Here is a 12,799-nt window from a genome sequence, read left to right on the forward strand (position 1 = left end):
CCGTCTCCACCCACTACATCCTGCCTGCACCATCTACACACACAGCGAGATAGAGATATAAAATAAACAAATCATCACTTTCAATTCCTTTCAGCCAAAAAAGGAGAAGAATGAAGGACAGACGAGCAGGAGACACCGGTGTGTGTGTGTGTGTGTGTGATGTAAGAGCGGGTAATCCCTCCCCCCCCCAAGCGCCGTCCGTTATAAGCTCTGCTAACGGCTAACGATCACAGTTCACTGCGCGCGAGACGCAGAGCACAGCGGAGCGGCGCGCGCCGGGGAACAGGCGCCAGGCAGAACAGAGGCGCGAGCTCCCGACCAGGTAACGGCTAACGGTTCTGTAACTGACTAGAACCCAAAGCTTTGAATGAAATCCTAAGATATACACTTTGTTTATTAAAGCTAAATAAAAAACTACTCCTCTCACTTCTGCTCGGTTACTGAAATGCCGAGGCTTAGCTAACTTAACCGAACCTACTGGAAAAATAATAGAAACCGTTAAAGGTGTCTGTTGATTTCTGCTGCTGTTCGGTAGCCCCAGGCGGCGTTCTGTGCTGTCCTGATGGTTTGATGTCACAGTGTGAAGGTTTTTAATGGTTCAACTAAGTGTCTGTCTAGCTGTGTGTTCTGGGACTGACTCCAGATGCATTTGATGCTTTCTTAATGTGCTCTAAAAGTGTCCAATACGTTAATGGTCTCTAAGAGTAACCATTAAAGTTAAGGCAATCTCTTTAGAAAACAAAAGCATCAGATTTGGATCCTAATGGTTCTAAGGCTCTTTTTTTCCCCAGCGGGGTACAAATTCTTCGGTAATGGGAACTGAAAACCCTGCTAAAAAACATCCGTGTTGAAAAAGGACCTTTAGATCTCATTTTGATAAAAGCCGGGCGCTTTTGCGTTCGAATAAGAATGGGCTTTAATGGCTTCCACTAGTAACTAATCTAACCTATAGAGTTAGTATATAGAGACCACTGGTTTCATATAGAATACCTTTAGCTAGATCTCATTAGGAAACCATCAAATGCATGTACGCTAGATCAGCTGAGCGGTCCCCTCTGTAAGCCATTGATGTTGGGATGCTTTACATTGTGATATCAACCCAATAAAAACGTCAAAACAATTAATAAAAAAACAGGAACCAACAGAAACACTTAAAGCGTTCGATGGGATTTATTTCCAGCTGGGATAGGCTTCATGCTTCTTTTCGGTAAGTTAGCCTAACTGAATAAATGCTTATGCCACAAGTTTGTTTGGTAGCTAGAGAACGTTAGCTTAGCTGTTAGCTAACTTAGCTATCTAACGTAAACCGAATAAAAAACTAGCCAGAATTTACACTTTTGTCGGTAATAAATAAACTGCGAATGTTTATAATTTGTTCGGTTCCGTTAACTGAATAGAGTGGTTAACTTTGTCGGTGGCTCCAGCTGTAACGGTTAATGCCAAAGCGCACAGTTTGTGTTCGGTAGCTTGCTAACGTTAGCTAGCAGGCTAACTGAATGAAGCGCAAGGCGAATAAAATGCTAACGCTAATGCTAACGCTAACGTCACTTGTTCGTCCTGTTAACCGAGTCTAACGCGCTAGCTTAGCAAGGTTAGATAAGCCCCACACATTTATTTTGTAACGTGACCCGAAGGGAAAGAAAAACGACATAGGTTAGAATAGCAGCGGATTTTGTGAATTATTAGCTTTTTAAAATTATTTATTTATTTTTTTTTTTAAATACTGCCAGCCCCTCTTCGTAGGACAATTTTTTCTTTATTACTGGTATAACATATTTCTTTTAGTATATGCTGCCATCGTGTAGAGGGAGGACAACACATTGCAAACCTACAAGCAAACAAATGACATGGGGGGATAAAGGAGGAAAAAAATGGTAGAAATATGGGAGAAAAAATAAATAAAAGAAGCATACAAAACATGTAAAACAACAACAACAAAAAAAGGAAAAGAGAGAAAAATAAAACAATTATATTTGTATATTTGGCGGCACGGGGGCGTGGTGGGTAGCGCTGTCGCCTCACAGCAAGGAGGGCCTGGGTTCGATTCCCTGGCCGGGCAACCAGGGTCCTCTCTGTGTGGAGTTTGCATGTTCTCCCCGTGTCTGCGTGGGTTTCCTCCGGGTTCTCCGGTTTCCTCTCACAGTCCAAAGACATGCAGTCAGGCCAATTGGACATGCTAAATTGCCCCTAGGTGTGAGTGTGTGAGTGACTGTCTGTGTCTGTCTGTCTGCCCTGCGATGGACTGGCGACCTGTCCAGGGTGTATCCTGCCTTCCTCCCGAAGACTGCTGGGATAGGCTCCAGCTCCCCCCCGCGACCCTGACGGAGAAGCGGCTTAGAAAATGGATGGATGGATTTGTACCCTCAGAGAATGAATTGAGCTTCAGCTATTTGTTATACCTGCCATATAAAATTAGTTGTGTGTGTGTGTGTGTGTGTGTGTGAGAGACCTGGAACATTTGGGTAGAGGCACCACAGGCAGGTCTAAAAGCCGATGGAAGTTAAGCTGGTAGAATGTTATTAAGTGTTGACTGTGTTTTTTCGTATTCGTGAGATCTGTGTTTGAGAGATGCTGAGATTTTTTCCATTGCTATGTGTTCTATCAGAAGGTTTTTCCACCGATTGATGGTGATCTTTTTCCTTGTTTTCCACTTTGTCAGAATAGTCTTTTTAGCGATGGTTGCCACAGAAAGAGTTCTGTTTTCTTCCTTCTTTAGATGGACTGTTGTGTCACCTAACAGACAGTGATGGGGGTGGGGAGTTGGGCTGTTTTAACAGTGGAGTTGATTTATAACAAGTTGCCAGAAGTACCTGACTGGTGTGCAGTACCACAAAGCATGTATGTAACTGTCAGGAGTGTTTAGTGAACAGTGTCTACAGATTTCAGAGTCTATTATTCCCATTTTATAGAGCCTCTGCCCAGTGTAGTGTAGTCTGTGAATGACCTTATATTGTGTGAGGTGGAGGTTGGTATTGTTGGTCATTCAAAATGTGTTTTCCAGAAAATGTATTCAGAAGTCGTTAGAGGGAGTAACCAAGAGATCTTCTGCCCACTTTTTCTTTGGTACATAAATGGTTTGGTCTAATTTGTAAATTTTAGATATTTTTTTGAGGAGGAGATGTTTAGGAAATTTGAAATTAGTGGATTTAGTTCTACTACATATTTTTTGTCTTTAATTTTTGAGTTTAATATGGATCTAAGTTGATGATGTTCTAGAAACTGGTTACTCTCAATGCCGTATACCTGGGTTAGATGTGAAATGGTTAAAGTTTTTATTCTGTATAATGTGATGTAAGTGTAAGGCACTTTCCATTTGTGTAAAGTTGTTGTGTTTTTGGGGGCAGGAAAGTCGGGGTTGTGCCATGTGGGTGAATGTTTGGAAGGTGAAATTATAGTGTCACTTGTGTAGTAAATCATTAGCTACCAGCTACCATAAGGCACCATCTACTTCTCTCGTTTGCATTCGTATTGTGAAATCCTGCTTACGCTGGTGACCTACGTCTAAAATTAAGCTCTCAAAATGGAAAAGAATTGACATGGAAAGGTTTTAGATAGTGTATCTATTTAAAGTCACACCACTTCTCAAATACCAATTTAGCAGGAGGCCACAAAGCTGCTCTGGAAGAAGAAACAGCATCAAGGCTACTTCGACGCTGACACCACCACCCCAAAGCAAGTAAAAATGGGCAAAAAATACAACTTGGCTGCGGAGACAAGAAAAAATGATCAGAATGGAGATGTCAGGTAGGTTATCTAATCCTTTTCTTTGATACTGTGAGTTTTACAAAGTTTTCTCAGCTGTATTTATGCTAAACCCATGCTAGAGATAGCTACCCTTTGTCCGTTTGCATTAGTTTGTGTGAATAACGTTGCCTGTAAAGATCACTTTAGCCTACAGTCGCTGAAGTATGTAATGTGGAATTAGCCTTTGGATGGAACCGTTGGAGTGTTTAACTAAGATATTGTCTTACAGCAGCGGGAAAAAAGGAGATAAAAAAGAGAAAGGAGATAAAGAGAAAGATGCTAAGATACCGATGGTTGGAACAATAGAAATAGTAAGTTTTTTTTTCATTAGTTTTCCTTATTATATGGGATAAGGTTGTACTCTTAATAAAAATGTACTTAATGTTTTTAGTAGTGTGTTATAATGCCAGTAAGACATCAGCAGCACATGGTAGCCTGATATTGTTAGTGTTTAAGGTTAGATGAGTGATCTTAAGTTAATGTCAGTCTTCAGTTAAATGTAACTAGACCTGATTTAATAGTTGTCATTGTTTCTTGTCCATCTAGTATTTTACAGTCATTATATGATTAAAAATCGCTATTATGTCTAAAACTTTGAAACTTTATCTGGAAAGACTGACTTTGTTTAGAATAGTTTTACCTGCAGGGGTGAATGTGGGGAAATCTTAAGAGTGCCGTGTTCAGGCTAAAAACATATTTATAAACCATTTTAAGCCGTTTATCCTCTTGAGAAACATATTTGAATATCTTAAAAGTCAGATTTTAAATTTGACTTTGCCTGTCTTATTTTAAGTGTTCTAAATTCAGCATACGCATCATGTTTTCATACAACTATATAATCTGAGTTTTCTCTTTATGTCAGTTCCGTTATGCTGATGCCGTGGACATTTTCCTTATGGTGATTGGGACTATCATGTCTATAGCCAATGGAGCAGTACTTCCTGCCATGGTGATTGTGTTTGGAGACATGACGGATAGTTTTGTGCAGAATGAAATATCAAACAACATAAACATTACTCTCAACCCCAGTGAGTGACACATTGCTTTTCTGCTGTTGTCTTGTTGGGACAGATCCAGATACACAAGACTAATGTAGAAATATTAATTAAACTGAACAGAATTACTATAGCAGATGTTTAAACTGCTCACAATCCACAGTAAATGCTTATAAACACCTTTTGCATACTAGATTTGACCTGGCCTATTTCCAATGAAACTCTTGGAGAGCAGATGACCAGGTAACAGGCTTCTGTTTAGTCCTCGGAAGTTTATTAACTATTGGTTTTATTATTTTATTATCTCAATTTCACAAAAATGTAGTCACATAACAGTGAACTATCGTTTATAAAGTTTACCCACCCTCCCCGTTCTGCTCTTCATTTAGGCATGCCATTTACTACAGCATCATGGGAGGTATTGTCCTTTTCGCAGCTTACATGCAGGTGGCTTTCTGGACACTGGCTGCAGGACGACAGGTGAAAAGGCTCAGAAGGATGTTCTTCCATGCCATCATCAAGCAAGACATTGGCTGGTTTGATGTGAACGAGACAGGGCAGCTCAACACACGTCTCACAGAGTGAGTGGTTTACTAGGGACCAAGACTAGCAGACCTTTGTGTGTTGGGTTATTATAAAATTACAGAACGGTTCCAGATTAAACCAGATTGGAGGCTGTCACAATTGCTTGGTTAAAACTGGTAACTTGATAAAAAAAAGTTTACTTGACTGACGAATCGGCCGTGAGTAGTTTATTGTCTTCCAGTCATATATACATTCACCGGCCACTTTATTAGGTATACATGTTCAATTGCTTGTTTACACAAATAGCTAATCAGCCAATCACATGGCTGCAACTCAGTACATTTAGGCATGTAGAGGTGGTCAAGACAACAAGGTGCAAATCGAGCATCAGAATGGGGACGAAAGGGGATTTAAGTGACTTTGAATGTGGCATGGTTGCGGGTGCCAGACGGGCTGGTCTGAGTATTTCAGAAACTGCTGATCTACTGGGATTTTCACGGACAACCACCTCTAGGGTTTACAGAGAACGGTCCGAAAAAGAGGAAACATCCAGTGAGCGGTCAGTTGTGTGGACGAAAATGCCTTGTTGATGTGAGAGGTCAGAGGAGAATGGGCAGACTGGTTCGAAATGATAGAAAGGCAACAGGAACTCAAATAACCAACCAAAATCTCTGAGGAACGTTTCCAACACCTTGTTGAAAGTCTGCCATGAAGAATTATGGCAGTTCTGAAGGCAAAATGGGGTCCAACCTTTTACTAGCAACCGAGTACCTAATAAAGTGGCCAGTGAGTGTATGTATCATATTCCAGCAACAGTAACAGAGGTGGCACATCAGTGATATGCATTTTTACCACATGCCATGTGTACCATGTGGCAAAAATGTAAATCGCTGCTGTGGGAACAAAAACTTGTACCACTACAATAATAACTTTATAGGAAAAGGAAAAAACATACGTTACTCTTAATGTAAGTCAACGGAAGCTGAATTTTTTCCAAAAAATTGGGGCCGTTTCTTTTGGTCCATTCATCACAAAGTTTAAACGCAATGTAAAGAGAAACAAGCATTTCCAAATACTTTCAAAAGCTGAAAAACGACAAAAATGGAGATATAAGATGTTACCAAGCTCTGTTTTACTGTAAGAGAAACCACTGGGAATTTACTGTATGTTCATTCGATCTTAAACACTGTAAATGCTTTATAAGTTGTGCCCTCTGACTTCTGCTTGTCCTGTACTGTGTTTTGTCTTTAGCGATATCTATAAGATAAATGAAGGCATCGGAGACAAGATGGGCATGTGTATTCAGTCCTTCACCACTTTTTTCACTGGCTTCATTGTGGGCTTTGCCAAAGGCTGGAAACTCACTCTGGTCATCCTTTCCATAAGCCCCCTGCTTGGCCTCTCAGCTGCAGTCATTGCCAAGGTGAGAAATCAGTGGAAATGTCAAGGTAGAAGGACAGAAGGGAGGAAAGGGAGGAGTTTAGTAGGGGCAGATGGGGAGAGAAAGAACAAAACAAAACAGCATGTCAGAAAGTAGATTACAAGAAGTACCTCCCTATACATCTTCCAAACTTTTCCCATCACTAAAAGCGCAGCTGCATAAATAGAACTGACCTGGAAAGAGAAGTGGAGAGGGCTGTCAGTAAACATTTGTTTCGTCTTTAGGTGATGACGACGTTCACCTCCAAGGAGCAAACTGCATATGCAAAGGCTGGAGCTGTGGCTGAGGAGGTGCTGTCTGCCATTAGGACTGTTTTTGCTTTCGGAGGACAGAAGAAAGAGATACAAAGGTGTGTGTTTTTGTTTGCAAAAGATCAAAAGAAAAGGGCAGTATGTGACAAAAAAAGGCAAAACAGATACTTGGTTTATTTTCTGTAAATATACTTTCTTTTCTATAAATATTCTCTCTCGCTCAAACACGAGCACATACACAGTTGAAAATGGATGATCCTCAGCCTCAGGAATAGACATGAAAAGAGAGTACATCCAAGTGCTAATTTTTTTTTTTTTTTGTATTTTTCCCCAATTTGGTCGTCCCCGATTCCACACACTAGTTAGGACTCCCCCAGTCACACGATACCACCAGTGCTAGGAGGGTGAAGGCTAACACAGGCTTCCTTAAAGATCTGTGAAATGCCACCGTATCTTTTTGAACTGCGTCGGTCACAGTGGGCCGATGCCGAAGTATAAATATTTATATAATGTAGAAATTGGGACTAGCTTCACCTGGATTAGCATAAGAGAAACATTTATTTCTGTAGGGTTAATAAAGGCAGAGGTGGACGAAGTACACAAATTATGTACTTGAGTTAAAGTAGAGATAACCAAGGTAAAATATTACTCCAGTAAAAGTAGAAGCCCTTACTCTAGATCTCAACTTGAGTAAAAGTACAAAAGTATTTGCCTTCAAATGTACTTAAGTATCGAAAGTAAAAGTACTAAAAGAGTAATTATGGCTGATGTCCTGTTGTCATTTTTGTAACAAGACTCGCTTCATGAACTCATTTTAGGTGAAAATCCTCCAGTGTCTCTTTTGGTAAACCAGTCTTTTAATAGAACGTCATTAATTAGTGACGCTGACGTCTATTAAAATAATCAGAGGCACAAAACACTGAAGGGAGAACAGAGTGGCTCTGAAATCACTTTTTACAAACAAAGAAAGTTTCAGTTTAAGATTACTTTGTAACTTAGTTACAAGTTGAATAAAAACTGGCTTTAAACCCAGGATCACAAATGAGTTCCTTTGCTATATTGATCTGTAGGCCTCTGTTCATAAACATCAATTAGCCAAAACAAATTTACTATAAAATGAAATAATGTGCATATAAATTCAGAAAAAAGCCGCGTCAGTCACGACTGCATATGTGTACATATTTCTATATTGTGTTCTATTTACACAAAGGTCAGTTAGGTCAATAGGTCAGTTCATCATTTAGGTGACGTATGTGCTCTCAAATTTTTATGCTGCTGCACTGACGTTGAACCGTGTGCTGCACTGGGTCGGTATGACCAACAGGTCAAAACAAGCTCAGAACAAACTGACCGCTGTGCCCTGATTGGTGTTCTCGCTTTGCACTTCTTTTGTTTTGACATGTTACATTTTTATACATACAGAAACCAAAAGGAACGACAGATTTCTCAAAGTGTAATGGAGTAAAAAGTAACATACTTGACTTTGAAATGTAGTGGAGTGAAAGTAAAAAGGCGCCCAAAATGAAAATACTTAAGTAAAGTACGGATACACAAAAACTACTTAAGTACAGTAACGAATTACATTTACTTAGTTACTGTCCACCACTGGATAAAGGCAGTTAAATTAATGAAATGGAGACACTGCAAAGTAGCCTGGTGTTGTCTAAGCATTCTGCTCTTCTGGGGTACACCATAGACATCATCAAATATCGGTTTGAAATATCAGTCTTATCTAAAGAGTCTTCCGAAGCTGATAATTAAAAAAATATATATCTGCTGATCTACAGTAAAGAGTTGAGTTATTCACAATCAGTGGTGCCTTTAAAGTAATCTGACCATGTCTGTTCTCTTCCTGGTAGGTATCATAAAAACCTTGAAAATGCTAAGAATGTGGGTATAAAGAAAGCAGTCACAGTCAACATTGTTGTGGGTTTCACGTACTTCATGATCTACGTCTCCTATGCTCTGGCCTTCTGGTACGGCAGCACGCTGATTCTGGATAAAGAATACACGACTGGAACATTGCTGACAGTGAGTACATGGCTCAATATCTAGTCTACAGACAAAAGGAGATTAGATTGTTGGTTTATAATGACAGTCAAATGTAATAGCATTGACTGTAAAGTGCTTCATTAGTGTTGGTTTCAACAAAAATAAGATTAAATAGTTCAGGAATAGTTATATGTAAATTTCACAATGAACTGGCCAAAGGAAACAGCCCAAAATAAACTGGGGGGAGGTTGGATGTCTGGTTCCATTGTTTTGCATTAAAAGAAAGGTCTATTTTTTTCCTTTTCCTGTGAAGTTATCATTTTGGACATATGAGGTTTTGTCGCAACAACAGCAAAATGTTGGTAATAATAAATGAAATGAAAAAGCCATCAATTAACAGTATGTAAATGAAATCATGTTAATTTTTTATTATTAGCTTCCATTCACTGTGATCCACATTTGCATGTTTGGTCAAGCTATTCCTTTTAATGGAGTTTCACTTTGAAAGAAAATACTGTGTACCATAGACCCCAAATCTGGCTTATGATACAAATGCACAGATAAAGATGAATCAAGCAGTAAATGTATATGTACTATAAAGTCACCTCCCAAAACAAACCAGTAAGTTGTTTAGTGAGTATGTGGCCACATATTGCAGCAGGAAAAAAATGCAACAGTTTCTGTTCCTCTTATTTAGGTTTTCTTCGCTGTCATCATTGGAGCATTCGGCCTCGGCCAGACCTCTCCAAACGTCCAAGCATTCTCCAGTGCACGAGGTGCTGCTCACAAGGTTTTCAGCATAATTGATCATGTGAGTGACCGCAGTGTACTTCTGCTTTTTCTCATTGAAATATACTGAAAGCCAGTCTACTGTTCCTCCTTATAGAAGAGATAGCGCAAGTTTCAGCATATTGGAATTATAGATGACGTAGTGACCGCAGAGCTCATAAGACATTAAAGTGTCAAACGTGGCCAAGCACACAGCAATGAAACTGGCTTAATCTTAGGTGCATTTTATACCGATGAGATAGCTGTAAGCAGTGTTAGTCAGTCACTATCAGTCAGTCCTAGTATCTGATATGGGTTGTGTCTACAATTAGGCTACTTACAGATTAAAACTACCTTCACATTTTATTTTACCTTTTACTCCTTTATTATAATCAGGGTACCTATTGGTGCATTAAAAGTCTTACGTTTATTTGGATGAATTTAAGATCTCATATCTTCAATTTTGTATATTTTCAGCTCTGAGATCTTAAATATGTAACAATATAAGGCTACTGTGAATACTGTGTTTGAACTGTTTATCCATAGTTTGTTACACTGAAGAAAAAGAAAACAGAATTTTATAGTAGACGGTTTCTACTCAAGCGTTAACCACAACGGTGGTTCTTCCTGGACACCTTATTGTAGATGGTTACTACTCATTTCCCATAATAGCTGTATTTCTTCCTGAGGGTTTTCCATAGTCTCAGTAGTTTTCCTTCATTTTTGTTGTTAATTTATTTATTTTTATTGCACTAATATTCTGAAGGTGCATTAAAACTGGTTTTAAAAAGATTTTGGGAATGCCTTATATAGAACTAAATGTGTAGATGCCCTCCATAATGCTGGATGTCAAGACAAAAATTTAATAAGTCATATGCAAGAGAAGGCTTAAACAACAAAAACAAGAAGTTAGAAGTTTTCCAGATTTAAGGTATTGTAAGACTAACCTGTTAAAACACTTTTTCACGGTGTTGGTTAGACAGGACACGTTTTACTGCAATACTACTGCAATGCATAAAATTGCTAGACTTCCTGTGACTTCCTCCCCGCCTCCTGTTACTTCCCAGGGGAAAAACCTTAAAAGAGGTTAGGGTGTGGAATTGGTTTTCCACTTATGACAAACATTCTACTCACAGGGAGTGGACAGCGACTTTGAGGTACACATCAAGTCCAGTCCAAATAAATATAATAACTCAAAATAGGGAGCAGAGCTTCCTGCCATTGTTTCTGCCACATGAACGTAGCCAGAATTTCAGATCACAGTGGCTCTCCTGCTGAGTTTTGAACAACCCATGGTCCAAACAGGCTTCCATTAAATGTGTTTTTATGCTTGGACCTTGAACCATTAAACGTTTGGTTCATTATTTGTTGTGGAGTAAAATCATAGTTTTGTTATTGTTTTCATTTTCAGTTTCTGATTATCTAACCCCTCCTGTGTTTTGTCCACAGCATCCAAACATTGACAGTTTCTCAGATGCAGGCCACAAACCTGACGTGGTTAAAGGAGACATTGAGTTCAAAAACATTCACTTCAGCTACCCTTCCCGGCAGGATGTGAAGGTACATTAGCCAACTGCCTAAGTCTGGAAAAAAACATCCAGTGTTCTGATTATTTAAACCTTTCCTTTACTTGTGTGTTTAGGTCCTTGATGGCATGAATCTTAAGATCAGCAGTGGACAGACTATTGCTCTTGTGGGAAGCAGCGGGTGTGGCAAAAGCACAACAGTTCAGCTACTCCAGCGCTTCTATGATCCCCAAGAAGGAGTAGTAAGTGTAGAGATGGAGAGTGGAATGCAGTGGTAAAGGCCTCTTTTAGTGTTATTCCTCCTCTCCTAATCCTTCTTTTTCACTTTAGGTGGGAATAGATGGTCATGACATTCGCAGTCTGAATGTGCGTTGTCTGAGGGAGCTGATTGGTGTGGTGAGTCAGGAGCCAGTGCTTTTCGCCACCACTATCGCCGAGAACATTCGCTACGGCCGTGAGGACGTCACACAGGAGGAGATCGAGCAGGCCACACGAGAAGCAAACGCCTACGACTTCATCATGAAGCTCCCTGACGTAAGACAAAAACACAAAGCATGACAACAGAACAAGAAAAGAACCATATCTGTTCTTTAAAGGAATTGTTTGACCCAAAATGCTGATTATGGTTGATGTGAATGTTAATTCGAATTAATAATTTGAGTAGCTCTGCTCCAATTTGCTAGGTTTACAGTGAGGCACTGCAGTGGCTCACACAGAAGCAACATGTCAAACTAGACCCAGACAAGAATCTCTGCGTAAATAAGCCAGTTTGTCATACCGTTTAGTTAGCTATGCTGGTTACTTGGAGCTTGCTAGTAGCTAACGTTACCTATACTAGCTACTTGCTTTCAATCTCAACAATGACATACAGTTGTTAGCTCCCTATAGATCTTTCAGTTAATGATAAAATCACAGAAAAAATCATGCAGCATTGCTGCTTACAGGTTTTTGTTGTGGTTTTGATGCTAATAAAGCTGGAACCACCTCCCAGCTTCTACAGTGTGTGAAGCTGAGTGACGCCTGCTCGATATTGTCCAAGGTTTGAGAAACTGTCTTGAGTGAAATGTGCAGAGCAAACTAACAACATTGAATTCAAGTAGTCTGGAATCCTGTTTAGTATATGGGAGCAGAAGTTGACTTCCTGGTCACCAGCTTGTTCCGCGAATTTTGTGTTCCACCTTAAATAGCTGTAGCACTTAACATGGCTTGAAGTTCTCCGACACAGGGCCATGGATGTAAAAAACTCTCACTACCTGTGTTGCATAGGGCAGATTACGAAAGTGTCCCACCTCCTCCACTTGTGTCAAAGCTGTTTATTATTTCCAACTTCGATGAGAGGGTGAAGTGGAACTATCTAAAGCTGCGTCCCAATTCAGGGGCAGCATCCTTCAGAAGCTGCATTTGAAGGCAGATTACGTCACAGCAGTGTGACTAGGCTATCCCATTTCGAAGGCTCCTTCATATGAGACTGAGAAAGGTGTCCTTCTTTTCCATGGCATCGAAGGATCCAACCGGTGCATCCATCGCCAGCCAGCATATTCCCGAGGTTCATTGCAC

The 12,799-nt window shown here is 39.9% G+C and overlaps 1 protein-coding gene across 2 annotated transcripts in view; it reads left to right on the forward strand.

The window, feature by feature from the left end:
- The first annotated feature begins 206 nt into the window (after positions 1 to 206).
- The window catches only part of abcb4 (ATP-binding cassette, sub-family B (MDR/TAP), member 4), a 29,841-nt gene continuing 17,248 nt past the window's right edge, over positions 207 to 12,799 (forward strand). Inside the window, exons 1-13 of one of the 2 annotated variants that reach the window (XM_017719799.2) lie at positions 207 to 322; positions 3,599 to 3,744; positions 3,974 to 4,055; positions 4,607 to 4,772; positions 4,934 to 4,982; positions 5,129 to 5,320; positions 6,516 to 6,687; positions 6,930 to 7,054; positions 8,816 to 8,987; positions 9,646 to 9,759; positions 11,166 to 11,276; positions 11,359 to 11,484; positions 11,573 to 11,776. In XM_017719799.2, the coding sequence (XP_017575288.2) occupies positions 3,683 to 3,744; positions 3,974 to 4,055; positions 4,607 to 4,772; positions 4,934 to 4,982; positions 5,129 to 5,320; positions 6,516 to 6,687; positions 6,930 to 7,054; positions 8,816 to 8,987; positions 9,646 to 9,759; positions 11,166 to 11,276; positions 11,359 to 11,484; positions 11,573 to 11,776 (1,575 nt within the window). In that variant the 5' untranslated portion in view covers positions 207 to 322; positions 3,599 to 3,682. The remainder of the gene's footprint in view (positions 323 to 3,598; positions 3,745 to 3,973; positions 4,056 to 4,606; positions 4,773 to 4,933; positions 4,983 to 5,128; positions 5,321 to 6,515; positions 6,688 to 6,929; positions 7,055 to 8,815; positions 8,988 to 9,645; positions 9,760 to 11,165; positions 11,277 to 11,358; positions 11,485 to 11,572; positions 11,777 to 12,799) is intronic. The other variant, XM_017719800.2, reaches the window with a different exon arrangement.

Source organism: Pygocentrus nattereri, chromosome 24, assembly GCF_015220715.1.
Source record: "Pygocentrus nattereri isolate fPygNat1 chromosome 24, fPygNat1.pri, whole genome shotgun sequence".
Classification (NCBI taxonomy): domain Eukaryota; kingdom Metazoa; phylum Chordata; class Actinopteri; order Characiformes; family Serrasalmidae; genus Pygocentrus; species Pygocentrus nattereri.